The 21,801-nt window shown below is 42.0% G+C and overlaps 1 protein-coding gene and 1 long non-coding RNA gene across 5 annotated transcripts; one reads left to right on the plus strand and one right to left on the minus strand.

Annotated features, from left to right (window-relative positions):
- Positions 1 to 14: 14 nt before the first annotated feature.
- Positions 15 to 6,099, minus strand: LOC124299500 (loricrin-like). Of its 4 annotated transcripts, none has more exons than XM_046752744.1 (4): positions 5,906 to 6,099; positions 1,176 to 2,220; positions 856 to 985; positions 15 to 783 (listed from the first exon to the last, which is right to left on the minus strand). In XM_046752744.1, exons 1-4 carry the CDS (start codon positions 5,982 to 5,984, stop codon positions 628 to 630), a joined length of 1,410 nt encoding a protein of 469 aa, XP_046608700.1. In that variant the 5' UTR covers positions 5,985 to 6,099; the 3' UTR covers positions 15 to 627. The 4 variants fall into 4 exon arrangements, with proteins under 4 accessions (XP_046608700.1, XP_046608699.1, XP_046608698.1 ...); XM_046752743.1 differs by having other exon boundaries at positions 15 to 770; positions 822 to 985; XM_046752742.1 differs by having other exon boundaries at positions 15 to 752; positions 804 to 985.
- LOC124299501 (uncharacterized) lies at positions 3,501 to 5,051 on the plus strand. The gene is made up of 4 exons (XR_006907022.1): positions 3,501 to 3,690; positions 3,782 to 3,844; positions 3,910 to 4,106; positions 4,175 to 5,051. It is a non-coding gene; the product is annotated as an uncharacterized LOC124299501 (long non-coding RNA).
- Positions 6,100 to 21,801: the final 15,702 nt, after the last annotated feature.

The raw sequence follows: 21,801 nt of genomic DNA on the forward strand, positions 1-21,801 counted from the left end.
GTAATCCAAGTAAAATTCTTCACAGCAGACCAGCTTTATTGGTAAAACAAAAGCGTTTTCACAAAAATAATAAATAAATCATATCCAGTGTAAACAGTTATTTGTCTAACAACTGGATTAGATAATTATTCTATTCTTTTCTTTTTCTTTTTGTCATGTATAAAAATATAAAAATGTACATATCTTGTTCCTACTGTGGAAGCGAAATGGTTTAGTATCTACAATTAATTCAGCTCAGTTAGTGAAATGGGGATCGAAGCGCGGGTTTCTCCTGATGGACTTCATTCGTCATCGTCAGGATTCCAGCTATAAGAGAGAAAACATAACAGGGAACCAAGGTGGAGACATAGAGATACACAGAGAGGGAGAAGGAGATAAAGAATATCGATTTCACGTTATAGCGCAGAGTTCGAACAAAATACTCAACCTCCCCGTGTACGATTCCTAAACAATCTGGCATTGATGTTAGAGTAGAAAACAATCGGGACGTGCAGTTTCGAGTGTCATGGTCAGAGCTGATGCCTGCAGGTTCAACAACTTATTTCCTGTTAGAGAAAAACCAGCGATGGAAGCAAGTTCATCGGTGATTACCCGCTTGTTGATGGGTTAATAGATCTTATAGTTAGCTTAATATTGGTAGCCGCCGTTGCTGGCGTAGCTCTGTCCACCGCTGCTACCACCGGAGCTGTAACCGCCTCCACTGCCACCGGAACTGTATCCACCACCTCCTCCGGAACTGTATCCACCACCTCCTCCGGAGCTGTATCCACCACCACCGCCGGAACTGTGGCCTCCACCGGAACCGCCGGAGCTGTATCCACCTCCGGAGCTGTATCCACCACTGGAGCCACCGGAGCTGTATCCACCTCCGGAACTGTATCCACCCCCGCCGCCTGAGCTGTAACCACCGCTGCTTGAAGAGGGTGCGCCGTAGCTGGAGGATGGCTGACTGGCACCGCCGCCGCTGAAGTGTCCACCGCCAGAGCTGTAAGAGATGATTTCGTGATAATGCGATGCCCTACATGTCATCGTAGTTGGTGATTGTAGTTTTGATGGATTGAATTGACTTTGACGAAACAAGTAGGGGTCAGTGTTGAAAGCGTGGAAACGTTTCTTCACTGCTTGGTGTTTGATTTTTTACTGCGGTGTTTTTCGAAAATGAAGCTTTTGCTTACCCGCCGCCAAAACTACTGCCACCGAAGCTACCGCCTCCTGAAGACGGTGCTCCGTAGCTGCTTGAGGGTTTAGAAAAGCTGCCACCACCTCCGGAAGAAGGTGCACCGTAGCTTGAGGAGGGAGCTCCGTAGCTCGAAGAGGGTCGTCCGCCGCCGGAAGATGGTGCTCCGTAGCTGCTTGAGGGTTTGGAAAAGCTGCTACTACCTCCTCCGAAAGAAGGTGCGCCGTAGCTTGATGAGGGAGGTCCGTAGCTCGAAGCGGGTCTTCCGCCACCGGAAGATGGTGCCCCGTAGCTGCTTGAGGGTTTGGAAAATCCACCACTACCTCCTCCGAAAGAAGGTGCACCGTAGCTTGACGAGGGAGCTCTGTAGCTCGAAGAGGGTCTTCCACCACCGGAAGATGGTGCTCCGTAGCTACTTGAGGGTGCACTGCCGCTGAATCCACCTCCGAAACTTCCACCACTGCTAAACCCGCTGCTGCTGCCACCGCTGAATCCACCGCCTCCCGAAGATGGAGCTCCATAGCTACTCGATGGTGCTCCGTAGCTGCTGGACGGTGCACTGCCACCGAAGCTACCTCCGAAACTTCCACTGCTGCTTCCGCCGCTGAATCCGCCACCACCTCCTGAAGACGGGGCTCCGTAGCTAGTCGATGGTGCTCCGTAGCTGCTTGACGGTCTGCTGCTTCCACCGGATGATGGCGCTCCGTAGCTGCTGGACGGTGCACTGCCTCCGAATCCACCGCCGAAGCTGCCACCGAAGCTTCCGCCTCCAGAAGACGGTGCTCCGTAGCTGCTGGACGGGGCACTGCCTCCGAATCCACTGCTGAAACTTCCGCCTCCAGAAGACGGCGCTCCGTAGCTGCTGGATGGCGCGCTGCCTCCGAATCCACCACCGAAGCTGCCACCGAAGCTTCCGCCTCCGGAAGATGGGGCACCGTAGCTGCTGGATAGCGCACTACCTCCGAATCCACCACCACCACCTCCGCCGATGTTGGGAGTTCCGTAGCTCGTTGATGGTGGCAAGTAGCTGCCGGTTAGTGGAGCTGTTGAAGAATGAGTCAGTTGGTAAATGTATCCTCACGGTCAATGTGGAATAATTTCACAAAGTTACTCGATCGGGATGTTTGACAGATGGTCAAAAAATACGACATCACTTGGATTCGGTTAATATTTGACTGGATACTCCATTGTATCAACCTTGAATTCGTGAGAGGAATAATGATGATGATTTCCTTATTTGACGCTGTGTGAGATATAACAACGGCTCAAGGAATAATGGATACAGTAGTCATTTTTCACAAACGTGTCATACCGAACTAAAACTTTCCATCTACGAACTAATCTTAACAGTGAATCAGCAGTACGTATGCACATGCTTGTGAATTGTCTCCAGATACTTTCTTCCATTTTACGATTACGACCGTCTTCTTAACGTCTCATGATGTTCGCATGAGAGAAGGAAAGTTTTAGATCAGCATTGTACGTCACATCACCAGAAGATGTGTTTCACCACTCAGCTTCATCTAACCCCCTAATAAGTCTAAGTAAACTTGAAATATTTACGCAGCTAAGTACCCGACAAAATAGATATTGCTAGTAGTAACGGATTCGCTAGATCAGAATCATTCTTGAATTCGATTTCGATGCAGGACTCAAATTACTGATTTGGGACCCCAATCCATCTTGGAGGAGCGACAGACATACGTCGGATACGAATTTCATAATTGAAAGTTAGCTGTACGAGATCGAAAGTACCTAACCGACAATTTAGGTACGGTAGTTTGTAGCTTTCGTGTAGATTGTAATTTAACCGGTAAAAGAATTATCGATAAAATTTTATAGTTTTATCCGAATTCTACTATGCTGAATAGCGCATAAAAAAACTTCGAACAGCCACTAATATTTCCGGAAGAGTAAAAGATAGCGTTCGCGCCTGTGCAGGCTCAAACGAATTCTTAAACGAGTATTGAAATTATCAACTTTCAAGACCGTTAACACTAAACTGCTAATTGCCAGTAGATATAGTGAGCGTAGATGATTATCTCATTTCCACAAACCTTTTGGAGCGTAAGTTATACGGCGCTATTCTTAGAGCTACGATTGCGGAAGGTCCGGATACTATTTATTATACTGAACGATCCTCTTTACACGTTAATGCCGCGGGACATCGCACGTGGGCAATTCGAAAACAGAGAAAAATACCAACTGTGGAAGGCATGGCGCAGCTGTATCTGTAATGCATAACCTGTCGTAACTTGCAACTGGAGAGCACCAAATGAAATCGAATTTTGCTCGACGTTGCAGTTTCGCCACGAGTGGTTGATTACACTTAGACGCTGAAATGGTTGAAGATTGACTGCACCAAACCAGCGAATACGAAACGTGACTAGCCGAGTTATGGAGAGTGTCTGGTAGACACGAGTGACGACCGCGAATTAACTAGGGCGAAAGTGCTCCGAGATCGTAAAGTGTCCGAGGTCATGCGGGAATTGGAGATTTAAATTTTAGGAGTGGTATCAGAAATTCATGTCGGTCATAAACGTTTCTTTTACTTTTGAACCTTCGAAATTTTACTTTGTAGTTAACAGTTCGGAATTCCGACAGGTAAAGCTTCACACCGAAATATTAATTCCAGTACCGTCGTGCAGGTCTCGAGTCGAGCGTGATGTGAGAATTCTAGTTTTACCGTAACGACACTGTTCATGTGGCAATTAAACGCATCGTTTCTCTAGGTTCCACTACGACTTCCGCCATTGTGTGCTAATGAAAAAGCGACATTTCCTTGTTTGGAAAGAGACCTTGCCCAGAAAGAAGCTGTCTGTAATGTATGGAATAAATCAAGTCTACTGCTCTACATGCGCTTTGCTATTGTTCCAACTGGTAAGAATGAAGGTTACCACGGAGTTCATAGTGGGTTCGCTCCTCAATGGTTTGTAATGTAGTTTACATGTGCCGTACGAAAGACGTCTGTTTCTCATTGCATTTAAATGTTGACAGGATCACGAGTTACTTGAGGATGTATAAAACGGAAGAAGGAGTTTATGTTTAAGGAACTAGAAGCTGAGGAGAGGCTCGTAGAATTTATGCCAAAGTCGATTGCTGGGTAAGCACAAGTTGTGGGATTTAGCAAGCTAATTGTATGAAATCTTGCGGAACAGAATCATACCACAAAGGGGTTTCAGCGGAGTCGGCAATTTCACAACAACTTTTGAAACTGTCTATGAGGCTGACAGTCATTCGTTGTGGAAGAAAGGCTGTGGGAAGCGGTTTGATGAATTTTTCGAAAATGTGAACTCCAGCCAAATCGGTTCAGATAGGAGTACGGATAACAGATTACAACTTGCTTCGGAATTAGATGGATAACGGTGCAAAACTGAACCGAGAAAACGTCACGGGGATGCCACGAGGGGCAGCAGTTTGACGGAGCGAATCGCAGTGAAAGTGTGGGAGTCGCGACTGAGTCTGTACTTGCTCAGAGGCGCAATTTTGCCGTTGTCGTTACCGCGATTATCCCAGTCCCTTCAATTCCTCTCTAGCCTTCGCTCGACTCGAACTTTTACGTGTTGTTCCCCCACTTTTCCTGAAAAGTCTCGACTCCTGATGTACGGAATCGCGCGCGATCGCGGACTCTGTGTTAAACCTTTGTGGAGAAATTCACATTCGGACGATAGTCGCGTTGATGTGATTTTTTTTATCTCTTGTATACTGATTCAATGAATTTAAAAAAATTATACACTATAGTTGGGGCGATTCGAAGAGTGGATTGAAACTTTGATTTAAATTGGCATCGTTGGTACGATTCTCTCTTCACTGACACATCGAATGTATTCGTTAATATTTCGGCTAGCTTTTACCGTAATTAGCACCCACGAAATGTGTACCTGTATCTTCCGCTGCAGGTGATGCCTAATAAATTCCTATTCAGATATGTATCGTATCGTAATAACTCGCTTAAGTATTTTTAACGTTCAACGGTAATTATCATCTACCCGAATCATATTTTTATTCAGTAATGCTTGCTCGAGGGGTAACGGTTAATTAACTCTTATATATGTACCTATGCTTACACAAAGCTGGTCAATCTCATCATTTATGATATTATAATGACTTCATATGAATATACGTATACATGGTAACGATTTTTAATATTTTGTTTAATAAAAATTCAAAGAATTCGAGTATTTCAGTACTAACGAGCTTCGAATAAATTAGTCACAGTGTGCAGTAAGCGAACAGAATGTGAAATTCGTCGGGATTTGTTTATGCGTGGTTTACCTATTCGCCTTATTCCACCGCGTATGGATCATCGGATATTTTTAATAACCGTGTAACACGCAAATACGCGGGTGATTGTCAAATACGCACGATAACGAAAGCGAGGAAGAATAACGAATATTGGCTGTTCAAGGTCTCTGAAAGTCTCACGTGATTACCATCTATTATTTTCACAGTAATTTCGTTTTCAACGAGTTGAGTAATCGCCGCATGGTCGTATAAATTTTTCCTCAGAAAAATATCTTTCAACGCTACGAAAAATCTCAAAATTTTCTCATTATCGCAATTGCGATAATAAAAAAAATTTGACACCAAATCTATCAGTGCGATTTCTCGGCGACCGTGTATGCCAAATTCGCAATTAGGACGGAATTCTTACTGGCTTCGTACTTCCGTAACGGGTTTATTTTTTAATCGGCAATCAGCGCGATGGACAAAGTAACCAATCCTTACCTTCGGCGTAACTGGAAGGTAGAAGTGCGGTGGCCACTAGAGCAGCAGCCACAAGAGCCCACATCTTAGCAGGCCTCATGCTTTAAACTTTTGGACGCGTCGACTTAGAAACCTGACCGAATCACTTTTCGATACAAAAACTCGGTATTATCCTCCACGTGTTTTCGAAGCTGCGTTTAGTTTGCTCTAACATGCTTCAAAGAGTTCGTATCTGGCTTTTATAGTTGGCTGTCTTTCGGAGAAAGTCTTCGGCGCTACAAGAGGATGCCACCTCCGAGAGTGGGGCGAGGACGCGGGGCGTCGAGGTGTTTGGACGCCAGAATACCGGGGAAAGATGCGCTCCTTACGCTCGAATCATGCCGCGTTCAATATTCCACACTCTGGTTACGCTGCAGGGACGATTGACTCGTCTTTTCTTTCCTGGTATTCCGGTCAAACTGTCCACCTAACGAACCGGCCGGAATTTCTGAAAAACTTACGTCCAAGCTAGTTGAAACACAGTCAAAGACACAATAAAACAGCGCAACCTTGGCGCTGATTAAACTTTAACCAGGCTGAGAAAAATTGCATCTGTTTAAGTTACGTACGAAATTCTAGAAAAACGGGTATCGGTACGAAAACGGTTTTATTTAGGCAGTTCTGGAACCACTGGAAAATACGATCCAACTAGTAACCACTCGGTGTGATTATAGATTTCAATATTACAATTTATGATTATTGCATTGTCAAATCTATTCCTTCAAGTAATTGACACAATAACATCAATTTGTTGTTGCATCAATATAAAATTATCGCAATAGTCTGAACTAAATTTCTCAGTTGTGGTAAACAATGAAAATATAGTTAAAGATTGCTTGGCGAATGCATAAGTAAAAATTTCTTTAAGTAGAATCAAAGCTTATTCTCAGGCCGTTGTATTAATTTACGGAAGATGTGAGCAGACGCATTATAGACTTTGTGTCAAGTCGTCGTTGCAAGTTATTCGTTTGCTTGAACTTGACAGACAGTAGAAATTCGTGGAGACGGTGCTTTCCGGTATTTTACGACACCAAGAAGGTATTAAAGAACATGAAATGGTCAAAAATAGGACTAAAAAAAAAATCCAACCGTCGCACCGGTCACGCCAATTTGCCAGGTATAATTTGCTACCTGACGTTATTAAGGCGAACTGCCAGGAACTGAAATAAGAGAAATACGTGATTTGCATTCGGTACGAAGTTAGCGTATGTGCCGGCTTACCTGTGTCAGCTGCGAAATGAAATTTTAGGATTGCTTTACGAAAGGGAAATTCTGGCGTACGGGCACCGGAACAAAGTGTCGGCTGTCTTCAGCCGTGACACTGCCGAGACCGAATGAAATTAAAGGGAATGTGTCTTTTTCACCATTCTACTCGTTATTTCCACCTTTTTCGCGCTCCGTTATGCTGTTATTCAATATAATAAGCTCTTCGCTCTCTAATGGCAACACCGACTGCTTGTGCTACTGCAGCTATGTATCCATAATGCCACAGAATTGTTGTCTCCGAACCGCAGAGGTCATTAACTCCTAATTATCAAAGCGGTTTGGCATTTTAATCAAGATTTTCATAAACTAGAGGCAATTTGACGAGGAATGAAACGCAGCAGGCATACGTGTCTCTGAAAGCTCGTCGCGATATATCGAGAAATTATAGAGTCTTGCTCATCCATGGTGGTTCCAGATTCATTACCTTCTAGGATATACAGTAGATCGTGATCGGTTTGCTAACGGTCGAAATTTGTTTTACAGTCTCCCATTCCAATTCGAACGCAAATGAAAAGTAAAATTTAAGTTTGCACTTGGTAATGCTTGCGTAACGTCCTCCTGTATTCATCGCAATATGTATGCGCGTCGTGTCCTCGACCTAGAGAACAAGCCATCACACATTTCACTGCAGCTTCGATCTAATTTCAACCATCACGCAATAACGTGTCGAGCGTTTTTCTCTCCTATTTTACTTTAGCGTGATATTCGAATACCGTATGAGATCATGAATAAAGCGTGTCAAATTATTGTTTTGTTGTCTTTGATTATCATGCAAATGTATGACAATTAAGACCGAATTTTCACTTCGTGACTTTCAACGAATAGTTTGTTACCTAACGCTTGCAGTTACGGAACATTTCGAACGCATAATTATTACATCTGCAACTTCAAGATTATATCTGATTATAAAAAATCCCGATATCATCTTGCCGGTCTCTTAGCATCCATAAAACATGAATAGAAAATTTTTTTTTATCTTGATCAAGTTAACAATCTGGTTCTGCCGGTTCCTTAAGTATCCAAAGTAAACACTATGGGTAAAATAAAAAAAAAAACGAACTCCTTGCTCTCAAAAATTCACCAATCAGTCAAGGAATTTGTACATGTGCGTGTATTACAAAGATTTTATCTCCTATTCCAACTGTTCGAATGAGTTCAAGGCATGCCGGCCAGTATCATCAGTCAAAATTCCGCGTGAAATAGGTTTCTCCATCCTATATTATAAGAAAAAAAAAGAACATTAATACGACAAAGCGTGAAAATCCCGCCTGATCTGCTCCTTTTTTTTTTGGCTTATATCTCCTCACTGTATTTTAAATCCATAAGATCGGTATTTACTTTTAACACAAAGGTCTTGATCCGTATTATTGATTACGTACAAACAGATGCATAGTTTTTAATTGCTACCATTGCTGAGAGTCCTGGACAAACGTTGTGCTAAATAATACGAGGGTCATCTTCGTTTCAACTCTTGCCCATAAACAGTTCGTAATCTGCCGCAATAACTCGTCAAGTATTCACCCACATGCAGCCTTCGTTTGTTGAGTGAAAAAATTAATCTATCACAAGACTGTGGGATAGCGGGTTTAGTTTACACTAAGACACAAGCTTACACGTCGGTCTTAATGAGTTTGCGCGAGCAAAACAAGCAAGCAGGACTGATGCAAGTCGTACGTAATTAGTGATGTTAGAAAGGGTTGCACAGATCTTCGGCATTTGTTATCCGGATTAATATTCAACTGCTCGGCATAAAACTCCTCCGTCACTCGCAATCGGTACGTCTGCATGACTTGGCTGACTGTGGAGGCTTTCTGCTTACAGGCGGATGCGAAATCCGGTGAGTCACCGATACGTTTACCTGCAGCAGGCGCAATGTTTCAAATTCGCTTTAGTTGTGCAGGTCAACGTTTTCTCTAGACGCCTAATCGAATCGGTTATACGTTAGGTTACGCAACTGAGAGCCATCGCATAGGCGTTTGATATTCCTAACAGCGAGTCGAAGGTGCGTTAAGTTGGAAATTCGTCATCGGCTGCATTCGGTCTGCTTTGCCAGATCACGTCGCGTTCTATCTATGTTGTGTCAAATTGCGATTGGGTATATAGAAATCACGGTTACCACGAGAAGAAAATAAGTATACGTAAAGTGCTGTGAAAAAAAAGAATGGGAAACAGAGTGACTGAATGAGTTGAGGCAATGTGAAATAAGTCTAGTCGGTCTCGTGTGCTATGTAATTAAAATTATCGCAGATAATAACTATCGAAGTTTAATCGTACCTATAGTATTCCCAGCTCATCAGAGATGCGAGCATAATGGGGCCCAATTATAATTACACACATTAATTAGCACTATTTGAATGCGGAAGCATTCTCTAAACAGGTCAACGAAGAAAAACGAGAGCTCGAACATCAGGAGTAGATTATCTCATGTAACTTAACGGGCTTATAATACGGTCTATGACGACATTTCCATTCTTTCCTTACGACGTTTTAGTCTTGGATTTTTTTACCACTTGACTAATTCGGCCGACTTTGCATTCGTACCTTCCAATTACAAAACGCTTCACCGTTGCATTTGCAGGATTCTATAATGCAGTACCTACGCGTGATCTATAAGTTAATGTTTCAAGAGTCTTGAGGCAACTGGTCGCAATTGGGTTGCACAGAACGGTGTCGAAACGGCAAGCTGCTACATATACTCATCCGCGATTTATTATAAGTACCCGCAATGCATTCACTATTCACATGCGGCTTTAATTAACCGTGTGCAATATCCCGAGGTATTCGTAATATATAATTGAAACAAATTGGACCGAGACACGAGCCATTGTCAGAGCTAATACCTCATTTAATTGTCCTGCATCTATGAAACCACACTCTCGGTATCCCATCACGTGCAATTTGCGTCGAATATTTTACGACTCTTAAATAATTGCCGTAATTACTTATGGCCGTACGTCATATTCAAACATTTGCTAAGATTGACGTCCCGTAGACACTTTACGTTCAATCAATTACCCCGCGAGTGTGGAAAAATTATCCGACTAATCACCCATCTTCGGGAAGTGGTTTTTAATCTTTTTCGGGCGGCTCGACCGTGAACATTCTCCCAAAATAACACTCATCGTTAATACGTGAAACGTTATGGATCGTTTCACTACGAAGATCACGTCCAACCGTGATGTCTATATGCGTTTTGCATACCTCATGGACCTTGTTCCCATGCACCTTCACTCAGCTTGACAGAAGGAAGACAGGTGCAGAGGACAAATGACCCGGAGTAAAGAGATCTTAAAAGAATTATGTCACCGTTGGGCTGTGACCTTGTTCGGTAACAAATTTGGCCCAGGTTGCCGTACGTAACATGCTTACTCAACCAAAAGTCTACCGACTTTAGTGCACGAGGAATGCATTTCTATCCATTTCCACTCTTAAGATTTTCAGCGTTATATCAATTAATTTTGTTATTGGAATTTCGGTGAAGTGGCCACTTTACGGTATAAACTTGAGTAAAAATAGTAATTGTTTTGGTACGTTCGAGCGAACCCGGAGCAGGAAATGATTATGAATACTTTCAAGCGTGCTTGAATTTTTTCCCGCCATCTTTTCACGGATATAGCAGTTTACAATAACAGTCGAATAAAAAAGGATGTACCTGCGAGTACTTAACGATGGGAGATGGCATTGAATCGAGTAGAAAGATGAATCTGTGGTCAATCTTGAGAATAGCAGACACGTAATATCGCACGGTCGCCACTCGTCAAATAAGTCAGTCAAGGCTTACGGATGTGCTTAAGGTACCTATAAAGGTTTATTAGTGCCTATCAACTTGAAGATTTATATGCACCAGTGAATATATATTCCTTGAAAATCTGGGGAGTATAGAAGTTAATCCCTGTAATTGCCTGCGGGGCGCATGAATTCAGTGACATAATCCTTGCCTTTTAATCGATGATTGCAGCTCGTTGGCAATCCGACCTCGTGTAAAGTTTGTTAGAAATATGTCCTGTCTTTTCTAATTTGCACGAAAAGAGGAATAAATGCAGTGGACGTGATTAATTTATTGATTAAAAAATCTAAATTCGATACGTCAAACAAGTGTAATCAACAACGGACTCTATTTTATATTTCGTAAACCGTCCGATTAGACATTTAATATTTTCCCACCATCTATACCGTGTCAAAATCTACCTTCTTGTATTAAACTTTAAGCAGTCTTCTTTTATCCATCGACCCTGAACTTTACGCATCGTGACTGTTAATTATTAATCTTGGATATCCACGTCCATAGACAGCTGCAAAGTTTATGAAATAAAGTGAGTATATAATGCAGGATTGCACAAAATTGTTGGCATGATGTGAAAGACGATCTTTTCGATGGTTTTTCAACAGTACCGAATATTTAGACTTGTATCAAAGAGGTTTGTTGGTCAAAAGTTAATACTTTTTATTAATTTTATTAGGAAATAGTCGCATGTAGAATATTTTTCAAATAGTTACATTCATCAGCTACGAAAATCAAGAATACTAGAATCAAAAACAAAAGCTTGTATAATACTGCGTCATTTCAAATCGCTTTAAAATGCTTAAAAATGTATTAAATTTGTTCGATATCACTGTACGATGGTTCGTTTCGTTCAGTAGACTATTTGCAACAAGGTTGCTGAAAAAGATATTTGTGTTAACAGTAATTTCGATACAGCCATTTGTCGACCATAATCATCAATATCGGTGCAATGTTTTAAAATCGATTATCTGACGATCCCGACACGACGAAAGAGTGGATTTGTAGAAAATAGTCGTCTGATTTATCATCGTAGATCGATAGCAACTCATTAAGCCTTTTCAGCAGCGTTGACTGTTAGCGTTGGTTGTTATTGCTGTGTTGATGCTAATGAGTTTTATTGATAAACATCACTAAAATAGCGACTGATTTCTATTTTTCACGCCACGTGACTGGTACAAAAGGTTCAGGAGACAGTGCACGATCGTTAGGAAATTCTTTATTCACATAATGAACAAAGCAGATTTCTATCTGGTGAGAAATGAAAAAAGTGAAATAAAACAAATTAACCTCGATGATATAGAAAAAGAGGAAAGAAACACTCATCAGTGGCTGAGATGAAGATGTAAGGAAATGCGGGATTTAAATCATCGCTGCTGTATCGAGAATCTTACTGCCTGCCGCAATAAAAAATTTGTGCAACGTAGAGAACGAAGAGATAAAAGATGCGATTACTGCTGCTTTGGCACGAGGCTCGATGGGTGCTTGAATAACGTCCCAAGAGTTTCTCAAGTTTGTCTTATCTCGGCTCGGAGGAACGTTGCGTCCGGCCGCTGTGGCAGTTTCTGTTATAAGGCGGTAGGTAGGCAGGCATAATGCGTCGAGATTGCCCAAGAAACTTTTTACTTTAGACTCGGTAAGTAAGTCACCTGCTCTCGTTAAGGAGCACAATGGCTGCCTCTCGAGTGCGCCGCGGTACGTCGGAAGAAAGATTCATTCGCGATGAGAAAATGCTGACTAACAGAGAACTGCTCACCTCTCAAGGTTTCCCTCGAATAAAACCTGACCTGCGGACGATTTCGTAACGCAGCTTAATTGAACAAGTCGACTTTTGCATGATCCGATACGTAGCGCGCAACTTTTTATCATACCAGACGCACGTTGGTTACACGCATGATTTGTTACACTTGCCCTGACATTCGGAGTGTTGAGAAACTGAGTTACAATGATTTTCAGAATCCGGAGATAATGTGCGTATATTCGGTCAAGTCATCGTAGTGTGAAATTTATCATCGATTTAATTGGATATTAATTTTCATATCGAAAGAAGTCCGGTGTGTAAAATTCCGTCGACAAATTTTCAGATTGTCGCCGCGTTCGTTTGCGATTAAAAAAAAACGAAAGAATCCGGTTCGGAATCAGCCTTCGGTTATATGAACAGCTAACGAATTCAGCAGCCTCGGCGCGATCCTTCAAATAACGTAGAACGATCATCTTCTGACAGAATCTTTCATTTCGATCCAAACAAAGTTTTTAGGCTGTGCCACGGTGGAAAATTGTAAATTATTTTTTTCTGAAACACCATAATACATGCACATATCTGCCGTAATCTAATAATTTGTCGAAAAAATTCTTTACTTTACTTTTCTATGTATGAAAAACCGAAATTAAGAACGACAAAAGTTGACTATTGCGACAAAGTCTCCTATCTCTTGATCGCAAGACGTCCGTTTAATTCTGTTCCAACTACACAGGTACTTGTACAAATCAGTTTATACCATGTTATAAACCCTCCGGCGTCCAATAATTGGCTTATACTCGAAGAGTCATAAGTCGGGAGCAAAGTATTATTTGGATCGTTGAAATGAGGTACTAATGTCTCTAGGTCGAGCATCAAGGATTGCGCAACGTTGTTATTGGCCACGATCAGCATGTCATTCACAACGTCGAATCACCATCATCGTGATCCGTCGTGAGTGTCTCAATTTTTCGGTAAACGATATTGATGCGATTTTTCAACCGTATGTTTTACACGAAAAATTACATAACCAGTCATATAACGTGTAACATCGGAAGATTTGAATCGAGCGGAGGAGAATGAATCGTCCAGTAACAGCCGTCTGGAACTGACGTGAAATGACGACGTGAGATTTTGTTGCGTGCATCGGGGCCCCTGCAGCGACTCTGCACCAACGCATGGCAAGATATACGTGGCATGCACTTCTAGTTGTGTACGTCGTCTATAGTTCCAAACCGAACATCTGCACGAGGCAGCATGCGAGGTTTCGTGACGTGCAATTAACGGACCTAACGTAAATCCGTCTGCTCTAGCTGACAATGCGAGCGCCGTGCAAGTTCTAGTTCAGTCTTTGATCTGAAAGAAGTCGATAATTTAATCACTGTTGGAAATGAAATTGCACACCAAAGGAACTCGAATTACTGAAATATTCTTAGAAATCAATCGAGGCAGCTGAAATCATCAGGAGTTAGTGAGAATTACTTGAGATCACGTCATGATGGTGTTGAAGATATCGCGTGGCAAGCTTTGCTAATCATGAAAATCATTTTGAGTCTTGAGGTGAACGCCAAATACCTTCGATTCATTCATATCTTATCGATATCTATCTCATGGTGTGATTTCATTCAATCGCTGCTTATCAAGTAATCATCGTACCATATTCATACATTGTAGTATATTAAAGTTCGAAACCAAATTTTGGATGCTCGGATGTTCAGAAAGTGACGTCACCCAAAATTTCTTTTCTCTTGACGTCATCGAACTACAGTAACCGTCACGACCAAAATCAGCCAACCGAATTTCTCAGTCTGGAAACAACCGCGCAGTAGAGCGGACGGATGAGAATCGCGCTCCGCAGATTTCGAGTAACGGGTTCTCTATCTCCTGGATCCTGCGTTCCGGGACCGCTTCCTGGTGAAACACGATTTCCAGGACAAGCGCTCCGTAGTTCTGGCTGTCCAGGTCCATGACCTGGTGACTTTTGACCTTCAGGACTAATTTTCCGTAGTTCTGCCTGTCCAGGTCCTCCATCTGGTGGATCTCGACCTCCAGGACTCGGACTCCGTAGTTTTGGTTGTCCAGGTCCTTGACCTGGTGACTTTTGACTTTTGACGAGTAATTTTCTGTGATTCCTGCACTCCAGGTCCGCTACCTGGTGAAGCTCGACTTCCAGGACAAGCGCTTCGTAGTTCCTGCACTCCAGGTCCTTTACCTGGTGAATTTCGACCTCCAGGACGAGTGCTCCGTAGTACCTGCTCAGTGCAGTGAAAAATATCGTTATATAGAAAACAACAATTTCAGAGGGTACCCTGGTCGATTTCGACTTTGATGCATATATCTTTAAATATCGAAGTCCACGTACCTCAACCATGAAAAAGAGCTGAATGGTTTACATGGATTTGGAAGGGCAAAAAAAAAATCAAAGAAAAAAAAAAATCCGTGCCATCTATTTATTTCCGCGTCGGATGAAAATGTATGTCAGCGTTTTTGTTCAGAATTGTGCGTAGAATGGGACTGTTAAGCCTTTTTTCGTTTTTGAGATACGAGGACTTCGATATTTGGAGATATACACGTTAACGACGAAATTAACCAGGGCGTCCCATTAAGGATAGAAACGGATTGTTGGATGAGACCAGGCGCGTAAAAGAAGCGAAGTAGCGCAAACTGCACAGATTTAAGGTTCTCCTCACAATCAGTTTGAATTCTATAAAAATAATTATCGCCTCTGGCAATGATCAACAACTGGGCATTCTCTAATACAGCTTCCGTCAACGCGTCACTGCGTCTTTGACAGAATAATAGAACATTCCTCACGCTAACCGTCGCTTCCGTCTCATAAATCTTGTTCGATTCGGTTCAGCGATGCTACTGCACGGAGATGTAACGGTTTGAATATAAGCATTAGGCGAGCCCATCGGCAGTGAAATTGTACGTAACCGTGCGGTTCGGAACAGGAAATCCTACCGCATTAATAGTTTCTTTGGTTTTCTCGTAGAGATCGGTCCTCGGCTTGATCATCACTTTTTAGTTGAAAATTAAATTTCACACGCGCTGAACCTCAAGACTGACAATGAGACGACCGTAGAGTCGAGTTTACATTTTCGACGGTGAAAAATAGCTGGAAATATTTCACAGTTCACGTAATACAAGACGTTTTAGTGTTGGTTCAAGTGACATTTGAGAATTCTTTTGCTGAAAATAGACTCGATAATTTTCATCTTAAATTTCACCTCCGCAATCTGATATGTAAAATTACGATCACTGAAATTATTCTGTGATATTTATTCACTTAAAGATGACAACCGAACAGCTTACGTAAAAATTTTTCACATTTTGAAAGTCCCTCATGTGTTATGAGTGAAACTCGAGGTTAGTGAAAGAATTATAAAACAGTAAAACGTAATTGAAAACGTATAAAAAAGTACGAACGTTGATGTGAACTTGATCAAAAGCTATACTTTTTTCAACCAGAGTCCATGTTTATTGTTCAAAAATTATTTACAAATCGTAATCAAGTGTCAGATATGTATAACGAGCCATTGGGGATTGATACAAAATTGAAAAGTTCTCTACAAACAATATTTCTGATTCATTGATTCAAAACGTCAGAACGAAAATTGCCGTAAATGCGTCTGGAAAAATTTCCTCCAACAACGATCACGGCAATTAGCGATTGATTTCGACGCCGTTATTTCACCCCGACCAAGGCTGGGGATATTATGGAGCAGAACACGCGTGACACGTGTTACGACCTAAGAATATACATACAAGAATACTATCCGCGGAGGAATAGCTTCTGCCGCAAGTTACTTTCTCCGGAGAGGACTGGCAAAGATATCTCCGTAGCAGCGATATGCGGGCCGAAGGTACATCGTACAAAAGAGGACATTGATCAGAGAAAGTATTACGATAATTGACTATGCACGGCTAACGGTGTATGTAAACAGTGCGCGGTGTATGCGTTTACCACTTATTACATGTTTATATACTCATACTGCATCATTATACATTATACGTGTATACGTATACGTATACCTCGGGTCGAAATCAACCCGAGGAACTTCTGCACCCGGGAAGACTTCGCATGCACAGGTAGATGAAAGATGAAACGTATTTTGTACTTGGGCAAAAATCTGGGGTATAATTTGTCGTTGGAAAGCTTGATCGGTAATTAGATTGATCCAAGGATCGATTCCGACGACGTTTATTCTTCCGGCTTGCACGCGTCATTTCCCACAGTGCAGAAACGGTGTATCTTTCAATCACATTCCTGTAGGAATGCAGCTTCTTCGCGACTAATGACGTAAAGGCTTCTTTGCCCGTTCGATGTACCGCGCACACCGTAGCGTTCATCCATAAATAACGTCGGATCGATGAAGCTTATACCATTGAGTATAAATTAACGTCACGTGCGTCCAGCGCGGCGGAAACTTCTGTAATGTATAACAGGTGACCGCGTGGATTTCGTAATGGAATATTGCGAGGAAAACACGGCAGAGTTCGAAACCTTTGCTCGCTGCGGATCATTCATTTTATTCCTTCTTCAGCATTATCCGCATATATATGTTTCTTTCTTTCGAATTTATTCCTGTGAAGATAAACACTGCCGTTGTATATTTCATTTTATACGTCAAGTTCAGCTGACACTAATCAAGAAGTTTCAACGCGACTGTTAATTTTATTTCAAAGACGTCCTGCACCTGGCATCTTTAAGCGAAATTGAATCTGAAAAGTCGTCTAACTGTTGTTCAGCCGTACAGTTAGAAATTGTTGAAAATGGTCGATGTCAGATTTTGTAGGTGTAAAAAGTTTCGAAAACAGATTAAAGTAAAGAATTACAAATATTTATTATCGAAAATTAAATACTTCATTATCGAATCGTAAACTTGATCTGGCACAAATATGTGTAGGGAGTGCAAATTGTAAGAAAAATTTCGGACATTTATGGACTATGTACAGTGTCGACAATATTTGATGTCGAATTGCCGAATTGACCGTAAAAATTCCATTATAATAGTCCTACAGTGGTAAGTTTCAAAAACAAGATTCTTAACAGTCGGGAACGAATGATCAAAATCAAGCTAAGCAATCTCGGTAGAATCCGGCGAGGGAAAAGAGACTAAGAACACGTTCACGCCTTTGGGCGTGAATAATTGTGCTAATTTGTAACCTAAATTAGTCCATGTCAAGATCGAAGCCACCGGTGAAGCCAAGGACTTTGCAGAGGAGGCTATTGGAGAAGAAGATCGAGTTAAGGGGAACCGAAGAGACGGAGAGAAAGGATGAAAAAAAAAATGTAAAAATCAAGAAACCGGAATCCGGCCGTTATCTCCGGTTAAGAGAAACGGAAGGGTGCAAGACGAGCCCTTCGACTTATCAGAACCGCTTAGCCTTTTCCCGTGGCTCCTCGATCGGGACACCGCTCAAGCATCACGAATCCGTGTTACAAATTGGCGCTGGAGTAGAAAAGAAGGAAAGAATGAAAGAAGAGCGCGACGAAGAGGGGAAGAAACTCATTCGACCCTCGGCCGCCCCCGTCATCCCTTGAGGACAAAGAGGCAGGGGGCGTGGCGTGGCAGGGGTGGTGGGCGTGGCTTACCCGATCGATACACTCACCCCCTACGCTTCGTGTACGTGTGCCCTCCAGGCACCTCCGGCTGCTTTCAGGGCCCGTCATACCTGCTGGCCTCGACGGCGGCGGAATACCTATACGAAGGGGCGGCCGGGGGTGGAGGAACAGTCAATGTTCATGGCCTCTGCTGCGCCGCTGAATCGATTGCCGAGAGGGAGTCATGGCCTCCGTGACGCTGAGCGTTCACCGCCCGGTGGAGACTTCATTCCCTGCACGCGACCCCGCGATTATTATACCCACCTATACACCACCCTGCTCAATTTTCATTTTCGGATGTCGCGATATTTTTAGAACCTCGGCCCTTGCCGCGGTCGCCTTGTCTCCGCGATTAACAACCTTTCGACCTCTCCGAACGGGGAACGAGATTTATCGAACGGACGAATCCGCCGTAGAGGGTGAATCAAGGGTTGTAAGGGAAAAACCGTGTCAAACAATCCCCGTTGACGTGTCTCCGATGGTGGTGAACGTGAGAAAATTCGAATAACTCGGGCTTAACGACTCTCGAGGTATCGACAATTTGAGAAAAGGTTCCACAACTGGGACGTCAGAAATTATTACACTCCGGTAGTTTTGGTGCGAGTATAAGCTTCATGGGCTCGTTCCGTTCGACGTTAAAATTTCGAGATATTGGGAGGAAATTTTTTCACAAATAGTCACGTCGGGAATTATGTAAAAGTAGGGTGCGACAGATGTTCGCCGACGATTATAGTCCCACGTTATAACTGTAATCTAATGTGAGATTCTTGAATATTCATTAGACGATTCGACGTATTTTCTCTTTTCCTAACCTTGGATTCAGGCAGTCCATTGGATTCGTTCTAAACCAGACACAGGTTTCGGAGTGTTGGAAAGGCTACAAAGTCGGCTAATATTAAAATAAATGTATGCAATTTTCCGGCAATTAGCTCAGGTATACCATTTTCTGGATTCGTGGGAGTTTTCAAGGAGTTGGGTTTTATATTTTACCGAATAAAGTGGAAGGGTCTGCAGGTTTTTCATTCGAGTTATACAATATCAATTAGAACCAGCTCATTTATATTTGCATCGTAATAATCTGTCCATGAGAAAATGTGAAAATTTTACCTTGAGAAATATTTTTCCGAGGATCTACTTCGAGCTGAATTTCCTCGCCAGGCTACAACTTTTCTCGCATAGTAAATGCGATGCTTTCTATTTCGGCTCACGCCGATAAGAATTTCGTCAGAATTTGAATTAATGTGAAATTTCTGCGGTATGAAGAGGCGAATTATAACACCTAGAATCCATCCACTTGTAATAAATACTGTAATATTGACAGCGTCAAGGATTAAGAGCATCTTTTTTGCCGTAAGGTAGGTGATCCTGGCCCGTTTATATTTCCATGCGGTACGGCAAGTGGCGAAGATTTGTCAAGCTTTGGAACAGCGTCGGAGCAGCAGGTGAACCTCGTCGATGTGTCTTGGCTTTCCGCAAGGGCCATACGATAACATCTCCGGAGCATGTTTGATCGAGATAAGAAAAATAGGAGAAATTTTTTATACGGCGTCAATAACGGCGCTGCCAGAGCCTGAATAAGAGCGATGAAATTTCTCCGGTTTTAGATATTCGACGCGAGATACGCGATCGGCTTTTCTAAATGTAAATTGCCGGATACATTTCACACCTTATATACATACGCAATATATAATTCGTTTTCCCGAGTGCCAAAACTTTGAATACATTAGCGCGTAATTGGCTCGATCCGCGTTTAAAAATTATTCCATCCCACGCTCAGTTCGGTAAACAGAAACACAAACACTCACAGCCTTCGGAATTTACACCTTGAGAAATCACAGGTTGAATTGTCAGCGGCTTACATCAGTCACGAGCTGAGTTTGCTCTAATGACTTTGGGCCCAACTTTAAGAATGAAAAATTCCGTCCAGAAGTTTCGTAACCGCGAGACTGCTTTGCCGAGCAGGTGATCATCGCTCATTTACGGTGGAAATGGTCGGGGATACTTTTGCACTCGAATAACATTTTGTTTCACTTATCAGTAAGCATCCAGTCGCTAACGAGCGAATTAGCGATTGATATGTTTGCCGTTGATATTTCGTTAGTTACCGCCGCGATGTCAGTGTCACTATTTGACAGAGCTGGGAATGAGAGAAAAACTCCGTTTGCTAGAGAAGTAAAAAATTTTCGCATTCTACAGCTTTGAGTGAAATCCATCCAGTCGACTCGATACATTTTGGTCGAGGATGAATTTCTGATTCGACACGCTGTAAATAATAACAGTTATCCGCAGAGGAGTTCATCCGAAGAAGTTAAATCGCTTACGGTTTCTCATCTCGATTAAAAACCCGCGATAATTTCATACCATTACCAACAACGATTTGCCGTCAATTCGATTATCATAAAAATTACTTACCGATTATATTTAGCGTTATGCAAAAGCAATTAGGAAGTATTGATGACGCAAAATCTTTCAGTAGCAATTTTTAAGTCGGCGAACAAAGCTTCATTCACAATTCGCAGTTAGATCGTGCGTTCGCCGAAATTATACGTCAATTATAGAGTTCAGAGGTTTCTGTAGTTCGTTCCTAACGAAAAAAAAATTACTTGGAAACCGGTTTTTGACGTCTGACGAGTGATTTTTAGCGTATATTAGGATCGCTCGGGTTAATCAGTAATCAAATTTGACGGACTCAATTCCCCAACTCGTTTTTCTACAAAATTCACGCACGAGTCGCTTATATTCTTTGTGTGACGACCCATTTTCACAGAGATTCCGAGTCTGCGTGCGGAGAGCTCGTCTCCGCAATGAAAAATAAAATATTCAGGAATTCTCTACAGCGCTGAGTCCCGCAATTGTACAAAGTGAATACGTATATACGTTGAAGCACAAGCAAAGTCTGCGGGATTTCAAACACGTACTTCTCGCATCTCAGCGACCCATTGTCACACTGCGAAAAATTTATACACATCTATAACATGTGATAAAATATGTAATAACATCTGCATTGCAAAAGGGAAGGTCATGTAACACTTTTCAAAAAAATTTATCAACAATTCTGAGAATTATCAATATTTTCGAAGTCGAGCTGCTACCCATTTCATAATCGGAAGTCGATACAGATTCAAGAAAATTTTGTCAGACTTTCATCGAATAATTAATACTTTTCCTGTATTTCAATAGAATCGATTCGACCGTTTATTCGGAATATTGTCACATTATAAATCTGAATTACCAATGAATTTCAAAATATTGAAGAATTTTATTTGTTATAAAATTCAGGGACATTCAGTAATCCTTTTTCGTCATCCAAAAACAAGTCAAATCAATGCCTAAATGAGTGGATAATAAGCAGTGAAAACTCTTGCAAGAGTTCATTATAACGCAGAGTAAATCTTACGTCCAATTTTTAAGAAAAGTAGATAAAAATTGGACTATAAGGTAACCGAATTTTATTAGAAAATTGCGTATTCTACGATTATCGTTTT

This window comes from Neodiprion virginianus, chromosome 3, assembly GCF_021901495.1.
Source record: "Neodiprion virginianus isolate iyNeoVirg1 chromosome 3, iyNeoVirg1.1, whole genome shotgun sequence".
Classification (NCBI taxonomy): domain Eukaryota; kingdom Metazoa; phylum Arthropoda; class Insecta; order Hymenoptera; family Diprionidae; genus Neodiprion; species Neodiprion virginianus.